The 12,232-nt window shown below is 44.0% G+C and overlaps 1 protein-coding gene across 2 annotated transcripts in view; it reads right to left on the bottom strand.

Moving 5' to 3' along the window:
* stard8 (StAR related lipid transfer domain containing 8) overlaps positions 1–12,232 on the bottom strand; it is a 110,613-nt gene that overhangs the window by 56,479 nt on the left and 41,902 nt on the right. For both annotated transcript variants that reach the window (XR_013497650.1, XM_078211429.1), the window contains exons 2-3: positions 5,201–5,272; positions 387–468 (exon numbers count right to left, since the gene is read on the bottom strand). Coding sequence is in view for 1 of the 2 variants with exons in the window: in XM_078211429.1 (XP_078067555.1) it covers positions 387–468; positions 5,201–5,272 (154 nt within the window). In the remaining variant the exon portion in view is untranslated. The remainder of the gene's footprint in view (positions 1–386; positions 469–5,200; positions 5,273–12,232) is intronic.

Genomic DNA, 12,232 nt, shown 5'->3' with positions numbered 1-12,232 from the left:
TAAGGACCCCATGCACCCCGGACATTCTCTCTTCCACCTTCTTCCATCGGGAAAAAGATGCAAAAGTCTGAGGTCACGTACCAACCGATTCAAGAACAGCTTCTTCCCTGCTGCCATCAGACTTTTGAATGGGCCTACCCTGCATTAAGTTGATCTTTCTCTACACCCTAGCTATGACTGTAACACTACATTCTGCACGCTCTCGTTTTTCTTCTCAATGAACGGTATGCTTTGTCTGTATAGCGCGCAAGAAACAATACTTTTCGCTGTATGCATGTGACAATAATAAATCAAATAAATCAAATAAAATTAAACAAGAGTTGGCACCTTGAGGGGAGAGGAGGGAGTGGGGACAAAATTTAAAAGGCTCTATAGAAAGACATTACCTGCACAGAGATTTCACAGAGTCACTGTCAAGGAAATCATGATCCTTCTTGACAGCTGCGATGTCGATAGGAAACTGGGAATCTACAAAGCAAGAAAACAAACACATTGATGTATCTCGCCCTCATGTATTCCATCCATCACCAAACATTATTCAGGTTTCTTTCTCACACCAACTTTCATCTCCCCAGATTCTAGTAAAGGATCACAGATCTGAAACATCAACCCAACCTCTTTCTTTCCTTCACAGTTTTTAACTGACCTGGTGAAAGTTTCCAGCATTTTTTGATTTTATTTTGTCCTTTCTTCAAGTGCTGAGTCTCACAGGGATACAGTCATATCGTCACCAGACACTTCCTGGTCACTCATTCACGTGGCCATCTTTCATATTTAAAGCCAGGCAATTTTCCAAATTTGCACTCCCACAAGGGAGTGCGCTACATTGGGAGGCTATACAAAAAATCTAGACACACACACCATGCATGATCGTCCAACTGTCTCAATAAATGGTCAAAAAATCACCCACACCTTCACCTAAAAGATCCAAGAATTGTTTCTGGTAAGTGAGATAAAAAGTGATAAAATCATAGAATCCCTACAGTGCAGAAGGAGGCCATTCGGCCCATCGATCCTACACTGACAACAATCTCATCCAGGCCCTATCCCTGTAACCCTACATATTTACCCTGCTAATCCCTCCGACACTAAGGGGCAATTTAGCATGGCCAATCCACCTAACCCGCACATCTTTGGAGTGTGGGAGGAAAGTGGAGTTCCCAGTGGAAACCCACGCAGACATGGGGAGAATGTGCAAACTCAGCACAGACAGACACCGAGGCCGGAATTGAACCTGTGTCCCTGGCGCTGTGAGGCAGCAGTGCTAACCACTGTGCCACCATGCCTCGCCAATATTGAAAAACACACAACAGGTTTCCTTTATTATGAGGTGCTGCAAGTCTGAAACAAAAGCAGAGAATGCTGGAAATATTCACCAAGTCAAGGCAGCATATGGGGAGAGGGATTGAAATGTTGGCCCGGATTTTCCAGTCCCGCCTGCCATGGGAATCGTTGTGAGCAGGACAGAAAATCTGAGTGATCAGAATTAAATCCCACCTATTAGCTCAGTTTCTCTCCACGGATGCTGTCTGACCTGCTGAGTATTTCCAGCAGTTTCTATTTTTATGACAGAGCTGTACTGCTGTCAGTCAGTTGGCAGCACAGCGCTGCAACACTATGAGATCCGCCAGTCATAGAACTTTAGATTCATAATCTAAAAAGAGATAAAAGTGGTCAATAAAAGAGAAAATTGTAAAGGCGAAATACTGTGGATGCTGAAATCTGGCTGGAAAATCTCAGCAGGCCTGACAGCATCTGTGGAGAGAGAATAGAGCCAACGTTTTGAGTCTGGATGACCCTTCGTCAGAGAAAATTGTGACTGAATTGGTGCCACTGAAACCACCTCTTCCACCCTCCTTAACTGCTAAGACAGATTAAAGACACAGTATATTGCCAGTGTAGACTCAGCTCAGGTTGACTAGCTGAGGGAAAAATAGCAGAATTCTAAGGCCACAACATCAGAGCCGAACTATACAAATGAAAGATAGTGTTGTACAACAAGGAATGATGGGAAATGAGGAAATCCAAAAGTCAATGTATGGGGAGAGGGCCTAGGTGGGATTGTTGTCGGTGCAGACTCGATCAGCCAAAATGGCCTCCTTCTGCCCTGTAGGGTTTCTATGATATGAAAACTTAACTTCATAACTTTCAGTGACTCTAAACTAGTTCAAAGGTGAAATGTGTTCACAAATATCAACTAGAACGTTAAGCAACGTTTGGCATTTTTTGGGATGTGATCAATTTCCCAAAAGAAGCAGTGATAAATGCTTTCAGTGAGACTCGAGCTGTTAGCCTGAAGGTACAATGAATTAATGGAGTGAAGATTTGGCTGAAGTTCATTGCCCAATGTGCTCTACTTCCAGTAATTGTTCCCTGCCGACCCTCCCAGGTTCATTTAAAGTTACGGTCAAATTTTTATTGCCACTTAAAAGTTTTGCTTTAACTAAATATATAAAGGATTCATTTCAAGTGGTTCGGCACAGAACTTTAAAACAGGAAGCACCATTGAAGTAGGTGATAAATATTCAAAGTGAAAGTAGTTTACAAATGTTAAACTTTTGTGAACTCAGTCAGTTTTATTAACAATTCATAGATTCTAAAAATGAGAACATGGGGCAGAAAGCATATGCCTGTTCAGGTGGCCCATGGGCCCAAGTGATACTGGGACTGGGATCTCTATACATTGGGTCACACCTGATTGGGAGTGCATGTAATTTTGGGGGTGGAGAGGAATGGAAACAGGGGGTAGGGGGCAGAAAATCAAGGGTCCTAAAGCCACTTAGGAGAACTGTTGCTGCGAAGAATAAAGAGTGCAAGGACTGCAGATCAGGCCCCAGGTTCTCCAATGCCACTTTGGAGACTTAAGTCTGGGAAGTAGACAGAGGAGGGAGTTCTGACTCTTCCCCTGGGTGCACAAAGACTTCCCAGGAACAGACGGCTAAGGAGCTCAGTGAAAGATCCAGGATCCATCCAGGTTACAGCAAATAAAGTTTGTAGATTGACACTAGGGAGGTAACAGTAGATAGGCAAAAGGCCAACATAGAAGTAAAGATGGATTCGGAAGAGAAAGATCCTGCCCAATATGCATCCTCAACTTGTAGGAAGTGACTACCAAAGTGGACTTTAGGAAACTTTACAATGTGGTCTACCTGGATTTACAACATGCGTTTTACAAAAATCCATGTGAAGGCTAATGCAGGGACTCTCTCAATCAGCTGCCATAATTTCAGCAGAAATTCAGCAGAAACCCCGTTTGCACATCTTACTGGGGTTTTTGAAGGGTCCAAAGTTTGAGTGGTCAATCGGGAGAGTCCCGAGAGTCCCGAGGAAATTCGCAATATCCAAGACAAATTTCACTCAGAGTCTGGTATGAGACTAGAGAAACACGGGAGTTTCAGCATAGGAAGAAGATATCCAAGAGCTGTTCCTATCAAAGTAATCCATATTCGTTAACAGTGTAGAAAAGGTTCAACCAGAAGAGGACAAAAGGGAGGTTACAGAGGATATAGGTAGGTCGGGCGAATGGGTAAAAATTGGCAGAGGGAGTATAATATGGGAAAATGTGAAGTTGTTCATTTTGGCAGGAAGAATAAAAATGCAGAGTATTCCTTAAACAGAGAACGACGGCGGAATTTTGAGGTGAGAGGCATTTAGGTGTTCAAGTTCATGAGTCACAAAAAGAGAGTATGCAGGTACAGTAAGTCGTCATGACTAGTGGAATGTTATCCTTTGTTATGAGAGGAATTGAATATAAAAGCAAGGATGTAATGCTTCAGGTATACACGACATTGGTGAGACCAAATCTTGAATATTTTGTGCAATTTTGATCTCGTTATTTAAGAAAGAATTTAAATCCATTGGCGGCGATTCAGAGGAGGTTTACTATATTGATGCCCAGAATGAGCTTTATGAAGATAGGTTAGACAGACTGGGCTTGTTTCCACTGGAGTTTAGAAGAGTGAGGGCTAACTTGACTGAAAGATATAGGATCCTGAATAGACTTGGCAAGCTGGACGTGGAAAGGATTTTTCCTCTCGATGGTGGGCCCAGAACTAGGGGGCACAGTTTTAAAATTAAGGCTCATCTTTTTAGGACAGAGATGAGGAGAAATTCTTTCTCTCAGAGGATTGTGAAATTTTGGAACTCCCTGCCACAGAAGCTGAATAGTTTAAAGGTGGAGGTAGATAATTCTTGTTAGGCAAGGGAATCAATGGTTAATGGGGGTAGCTTGGGATGTGGAATTCAAAACACAGATATATCAACCATGACCTTATTGTGTAGCGAAGCAGGCTCAAGGAGCCTCCTTCTGCTCCTATTTTGTATGTACATATGTTCGTATATAATATTATTCCAAATTAAACTGTGGAATAGAATAAGAGGATACAAGTTCAAACTAGTAAAATGTAATTTTAGGACTTGCCAGGAAATTCTTGTTCATAAAAAGAGTCGATCACATGTGGAACAACATTTCAGATGGAGGGAAAAATCTTGGAATCATTGCGAAAACGAACAGTGGAATTGCATTAGAGCATCTTTAGGTGGGTATATTAAGAGGGGTTAAATTGCCTTTCACATCCAGGGCAGTATGGTGGCACAGTGGTTAGCACTGCTGCCTCACAGCGCCAGGGACTCAGGTTCAATTCTGGCCTTGGGATACTGTCTTTGTGGAGTTTGCACCTTCTCCCCATGTATGCATGGTTTCCTCCCACACTTCAAACATGTGCAGGTTAGGTGGATTGGCCATAATAAATTGCCCCTTAGTGTCCAACAATGTGTAGGTTAGGGGGATTAGTGGGGTATATACAAGGGGCTACAGGGATAGGGCCTGGTGGGATACTCTTTTGAAAAGTCAGTGTAGATTCAATGGTCCGAAAGAACTCTTTCTACACTAAAGAGATTCTATGATCGATAATTATCTGGACGTCTTCTGAACAAAATTCAAATAAATACTTGTGTTCATATTGAGAAAAACTCTTTTGGGGGATAAATGAAAGAAAGGCAGCCGGGGGCAAGATCCTGTTTGCATCTAATTTAAGGGCAAAATCAAGAATGCACCCCAACCTGTATCTACACATGGCAGATTTAAAACAAATGTCTCAGATTCTCACAGCCAGGGTTTCCTGATTGGCCTCTCCTCCCACATTCTTTTCAAAAACCAAATTAAACAAATAAATAAATAAGGCATAAAGGCCACACCCACCTTCATAGAGCTGTGCATACTGAGGAAATCCTGCTGCCCGCAGCCATTCACACACCTCCTTGGCCTCCAGTTCTATAAAAAAAAATGACAAGAGTTCAGTAAATTAGGTCTTGCTTCGCCACAGAGTTGCAAGCTGCACTTAACAATGTCAAAACAGAACAATAGCTTTTGGTCTACAGCACAGAAACAGGTCATTCAGTCCAACTGTTCTTTGTTGACATATGTGCTCTTCATGAGCCACTTTCACCCGACTTCACCTAACCTGTTAGCATATTTGTTTATTTTCGCCTCATATGCTTATCTATAATCCTCTTAAATCTATGGTATTTGTTCCATAGGTCTAAATTTTTTAAATGGTGGAAGCTCAACCTCCACCATCCAGAGAGTCATTGGGAAGCATATCCCTGCCGACTCCAACTGGCTACCATTTCACCCTCAAGTGAGTGTTGACTGGTAACAGGTGGAACCTTCATCCATACTTGGAAGAAATTCCTGCCTTGGAGAGCTGTCAACCATATTAGGGAGGGGAGGGGTGGATGGGGGCTCGGGAATGTTCTGTCGGGGGGCGGGGGGGGGGGTCAAAACAAGTGTGCGAGTGGCTAATCAGGGAATAGGATAGGGTAGGGGGATGAAGTTCCAGAGATGTCCAGTCCATGAGAGAAGACTACCCCTAGTCAGAAGGGGGTTTCCATTGGAGGGCCCCCCACAACCCCTGCAGCATACCCCCTTCCCCAATTCCCAGAGAGAATCCCATCCACACAATATCATGCTCTTCTCCCCCCGCATCAAAACCGGCCGATGGGTTTGTGTACAATTCAGGCTCTTGTGGTTGTATATTCCAAACTCTCGGTGCTCGTTGGGTGCAGAAGTTTCTCTGGAATTCCCTTTTTGATTTATTTGTGACTATCTTATGTTTATGGCCAGGGATTTTTGAATCCCCTCCAAGTGGAAACATCCTTTCTTAAGTTTATCCTGTCAAATCCCACTCTTCATTTTAAAGATTCCTAACTAGTCACCTCTAAGCCTTTTCTGTTTTACAAAAGACCCCCAGCCTGTTTAATCCTTTTGGATAGTTATATTCTCCTTATTTCTTTATCCTGGAGGAATTGGCATTATTGTGGTCACTGTTCTAATCATTGTTTTTTTTTGCTTTCCTCCTAGACTCCAAACTTCTACTTCTCCTTCTGGTAGTGTCAGTAATCCGAGTACTAGACAGATCAGGCAAAAGCAAGACAGAGAGCAAGGGAAGCCCAGATTAAACCGCATTTATTTCAACGCGAGAGGCCTGACGGGCAAGGCAGATGAACTCAGGGCATGGATGGGTACATGGGACTGGGATATTATAGCAATTACTGAAACATGATTAAGGAAAGGACAGGACTGGCAGCTCAATTTTCCAGGGTACAGATGTTGTAGGAAAGATAGAACAGGAGGTAAGAGAGGAAGGGGAGTTGCACTTTTGATTAAGCAAAACATCACGGCAGTACTGAGAGGGGATATATCTGAGGGTTTGCCCACTGAGTCTATATGGGTAGAACTGAGAAATAGGAAGGGGGAAATCACTTTGATAGGGTTGTACTATTCCCAAATAGTCAGCGGGAAATTGAGGAGCAAATATGTAAGGAGATTACTGGTAGCTCCAAGAAAAACAGGGGGTAATGGTAGGGTATTTTAACTTTCCCAATATTGACTGGGACAGCCCAGTCAATGTTGGGAAAGTATTAGAGGGTTGGGTGGAGAGGAACTTGTCGAGAGTATTCAGGAGGAATTTCTAATTCAGTATGTGGATGAGCCAACTAGAGAGGGGACAAAGCATGACCTCCTCTTGGGAAATAAGGAAGGGCAAGTGACAGAAGTGTTAGTGAGGGATCACTTTGGGACCAGTGACCATAATTCCATTAGTTTTAAGATAGCTACGGAGAATTATAGGTCTGGCCCAAAAGTTAAAATTCTAAATTGGGGCAAGGCCAATTTTGATGGTATCAGGAAGGAACTTTCAACATTGGGGGGAGTCTGTGGAAAGGCAAAGGGGTGTGTGGTAAGTGGGAGGCTTTCAAAAGTGTGTTAACCAGGGTTCAGGGTAAGCATATTCCTCTTAAAGTGAAGGGCAAGCCTAGTAGAAGTAGGGAACCCTGGATGACTCGGAATATTGAGGCCCTGGTCAAAAGGAGGCACATGACATGCATTGGCAGCTGGAATCAAGAGGATCCCTTGAAGAGTATAGAGGGTGTAGGAGTAGAGTTAAGAGAGAAATCAGGAAGGCAAAAGGGGACTCGAGATTGCTTTGACAGATAAGGCAAAGGAGATTCGAAAGAGCTTCCACAAATACGTAAAGGGTAAAAGAGTATCTAGGCAGCAAGTAGGGCCTCTTAAGGATCAACAAGGTAATCTATGTGCGGATCCATGAGAGATTGGTGAGATCCTAAATTAATATTTCTCATCAGTATTCACTGTTGAGAAAAGCATGGGTGTGAGGGAACTTTGGGAAATAAATACTGATGTCTTGAGGAGTGTACATATAACAGAGAAGGAGGTGCTGGAAGTCTTAAAGTGCACCAAGGTTGATAAATCCCAGGACCTGATGAAGTATATCCCAGGACATTGTGGGAGGCTAAGGAGGAAATTGTGGGTCCCCTAGCAGAGATATGTGAATCATCAATAGTCACAGGTGAGGTACTAGAAGATTGGAGGGTGGCAAATGTTTAAAAAGAGCTGCAGGGAAAAGCCTGGGAACTACAGGCCAGTGAGCTTCACATCTGTAGTGGGTAAGTTGTTAGAAGGTATTTTGAGAGACAGGATCTACAGACATTTAGAGACGCAGGGACTGATTAGGGACAGTCAGCATGGCTTTGTGAGTGGAAAATCATGTCTCACAAATTTGATTGAGTTTTTTGAAGGGGTAACCAAAAAGGTAGATGAGGGCAGTGCAGTTGATGTTGTCTACATGGACTTTAGCAAGGCCTTTGACAAGGTACCACATGGTACGTTGTTGCTTCAGGTTAAACCTCACGGGATCCAGGGTGAGGTAGCCAAATGGATACAAAATTGGCTTGATGACAGAAGACAGAGGGTGGTTGTAGAGGGTTGTTTTCCAAACTGGAGGCCTGTGACCAGCGGTGCTGGGATCGGTGCTGGGTCCACTGTTATTTGTCATTTACATTAATGATTTGGATGAGAATTTAGGAGGCATGGTTAGTAATTTAGCAGATGACACCAAGATTGCTGGCATAGTGGACAGTGAAGAAGGTTATCTCAGATCGCAACGGGATCTTGATCAATTGGGCCAGTGGGCTGACAAATGGCAGATGGCGTTTAATTTAGATAAATGCAAGGTGATGCATTTTGGTAGATTGAACCAGGGCAGGACTTACTCAGTTAATGGTAAGGCATTGGGGAGAGTTATAGAACAAAAAGATCGAGGGATACATGTTCATAGCTCATTGAAAGTGGAGTCACAGGTGGACAGAGTGGTGAAGAAGGCATTCAGCATGCTTGGTTTCATTGGTCAGAACATTGAATACAGGAGATGGGACATCTTGTTGAAGTTGTACAAGACATTGGTAAGGCCACACTTGGAATACTGTGTACAGTTCTGGTCACCCTATTATAGAAAGGATATTATTAAACTAGAAAGAGTGCAGAAAAGATTTACTAGGATGCCCCCGGGAGTTGATGGTTTGAGTTGTAAGGAGGGGCTGGATAGACTGGGACTTTTTTCTCTGGAGTGCAGAAGGCTCAGGGATGATTTTATAGAGGTCTATAAAATAATGAGGGACGTAGATCAGCTAGATAGTCAATATCCTTTTCCAAAGGTAGGGGGGTCTAAAACTAGAGGGCATAGGTTTAAGGTGAGAGGGGAGAGATAGGAAAGGGTCCAGGGGGCAATTTTTTCCACTCAGAGGGTGGTGAGTGTCTGGAACAAACTACCAGAGATAGTGGTAGAGGCAGGTACAATCTTGTCTTTCAAAAAGCATTTAGACAATTACATGAGTGAGATGGCTATCGAAGGATATGAGCCAAGCGCGGGCAATTGGGACTAGCTTAATCATTAAAAAAAAGGGGCGGCATGGACAAGTTGGACCGAAGGGCCGATTTCCATGCTGTAAACCTCTATGACTCTATGGTACCTGGAGCAACAACATGGTTTTTATTATTAAAAGGCACATGCATTTGGAGGGGTGTGGGGAAGGGAATGGATGATGTCTGTATGATAATTTTATGGACATTGTGCTACGTCCATAAAATTGGGAACTGGGGTGCTGGCATTGACTATTGGGTGCGGTGGGTGTAAGGGAAGGGGTCCAATGCCGACAGTGTTTGGGGAGAAGGGGGCTGCCGGCACTGACTATTTTTGGGGAGGGATCCAATGTAGGCAATATTCTGAGGGGCGCGGGAAGATGGGGCACTGCCGGCGTTGACTGTTTGGGGAGGGTGTAGGAGAGATGCCAGCTCTAATTGCGCGGCAGTGGGGAGGGGGTGGGGGAGGAGATATTTTGCTCTTGGGCTTTCCCGACGCGTTTGGGCTCGCCCCTCAACGTGACAGCATGAAATACACCCACCTGTTTCTCTTTGACAAAGTGTCAGAAGATCTGGAGAGAAAACCAGAGTCAGACCCAGAGTTCCAAACACACCAGGCATTCTCCAGCTTTACTGTAAATAATGGCCGCTAAATATTCAACCATGGGAGGACAGTCATAAACATTTACTTTCCAGCAAGATTCACTGAGTCTGATAATTCATGGTCATTCTTCCCTCCCTAGACCAAGGCCACAGAAGCAAACAGTACAGCCTAAATACCACCCTGGTTATGATCCGAGCAGGAAGCAAACACAAGGCCTCCTGCTGTGTGCAGCATAAATGCGCTTCAACATTGAAGAAACTTATTTTCCTCAGTTGCATTCCTTTGAAATGGTTCATCAAAGTGATTCTATTTTCTCTAACATATTTTATATTCAGTCACTTTATGTACACAAAGGATCATTTATGATAAGTATGTGTATGTGGTAAGAAGATTAAGCATGAAGTACAAAAGCTTCTTTAACTAATCTTTCTCCATGCACCCAAAAAACATTGAGAAAATTTACATCTCAAAAGCCTATACTCGGTGCGTGTCCAATATTTAAGCTGGAAACAGAATCAAACCAGCTTGAATTTGAGTATTTACAATGAATTTTGCAGCCACAGTGTTTTAATGGCCAGTCCAGTTCAGTTGCTGGCCAATGGTAATCCCCAGGACTTTGATAGTGGGAGATTCAACGATGGTAATTCTATTGAATGTCAAGGCGTGAAGGTTATATTCTGGCTTGTTGGAGATGGTCATTGCCTGGCACTTGTGTAGCACAAATGTTACTTGTCAGCCCAAGCCTGGATATTGTCCGGGTCTTGCTGCATGTGGACACAGACTGCTTCAGTATCAAAACCCTGGATCTCCCTCCCTACTAACGCTGTTGGTGTACTTACTCCACATGGACTGCCGCGGTTCAAGAAGGCAGCTCATTACCACCTTCTCAAAGCAATTCTTCCAAGGGCAATAACTGCCAGCCTACCCAGTGATGCCCAGATCTCATAAATGAATTAAAAGTTCTGAATTATCCAGTATACCCCAAAAAGTGGATCGACGACTTCAGCTCATTAAAGACCGTGATGAAGACATGCAAATATACAGTCATCACACGGGCAAAGGTCTCTCGAGCACTTGCGCTGAACAGCTGCTGCCAGTATAATATAAGCCACACAGAACATTTAGGTCATTGTCCTGGAACTGTGGGCTGGATTTTACATTTGCAAATCGAGCAGATTGCAGCCTGCACCCATATTGAGCTTGTTAAAAACCCAATTGTCTCCAATATTTCATTGCCCACTGCATTTTCAGGTGCTGAACATGAGTGTGTTTTACAGTAGCTATGATGAAGTGACACAATGGGGGAAGAAAAGGCTTGTCATCTGGACCATGGCTGAATGTACCAGCAGAACCTGTTGGAGAAGGAGTCAGCATCTGTTTTTCTTGAGCCATTTTCAAAAATCCATTTTGTACATTTTAATTAAAATTAAAAACTGATTCTGAGAGAATTATAGCCGACAGCGGTGGGTGGTGGGGGGGAGGTAACCAGAAGAATGGTTGCCCCACAGGCCGAATGCTGATAACAGAAAGGAGGAGAGATTTCCAGTCCCTCAGTTGCAGGAAATTCTGCCTCAGGAAGGCTGCCAACCATTCAGAGGCCAGCAGCTCTCCAGTACTGGCAGCGCCACCAGGAGTGGTGGCCACTGCTTTGCAGAGGCAAAGCTGAGCCGGATCGCGACTTTGTCTTTGGGAGTCATGCTGGAGCCAGCCAGAGCACAGTGGGGAATCAAGTATTGAGAAACAATGGAAGGAGGCGAAAATGAGGAGAGTAACACTTTGGCAGGGGGCGGGGGAGGGGGGGGTTGCTTTCAATGGGCTCAAGAGGCCCATTAAGGAGGGTTACTCGTCTGTCCGCTATCTGCTAAACTGAGCACTTGGCGTGGATCTCTCCCACTGCTTGTGAAATCCTGGCCCTTAAGTGGGTAGATTTCAACTGGTCCACTGGTGTGCGGACCAGTTGACACCATCCCCCGTAAAACTGCAATGAAGGCAGGGGAGGACAAGTAGATCACCTGCTGGATTTTACACTTATCCCACCCTCACCTTCAATCCCACCAGCTGGGGAGTATAAAATCCAGCCTGTTAACTCTGCTTCTCTCTTTACAATTGCCGTCAGACCTGCTGAGTTCCCGGCATTTTTGTTTAATTTTGAACACGATACAGAGTGAACAGTTACACAGGGTGCCTTTTTGGTTTGCATTACAGTTGTTGAAGCTAAAGGTCTTTTTTCCATTTACACGCACTACCCATAACTTCAAGCTGACTGCCAAGTGTCATTTATTCAGCTCACCTTGAACTCCTTCAGTTTGCCCTGCAAGAAAATCAGAAGTGAATCCTGCCTGAGTTCAGCCTCAGTGTCTATGATCTCCGTGGGTTTCCTGTTTATTATGAGTTTAAGAAGTAAACAGGTT

This window comes from Mustelus asterias, chromosome 4, assembly GCF_964213995.1.
Source record: "Mustelus asterias chromosome 4, sMusAst1.hap1.1, whole genome shotgun sequence".
NCBI classification, from domain to species: domain Eukaryota; kingdom Metazoa; phylum Chordata; class Chondrichthyes; order Carcharhiniformes; family Triakidae; genus Mustelus; species Mustelus asterias.
This window is presented reverse-complemented; position numbering and strand designations above follow the sequence as displayed.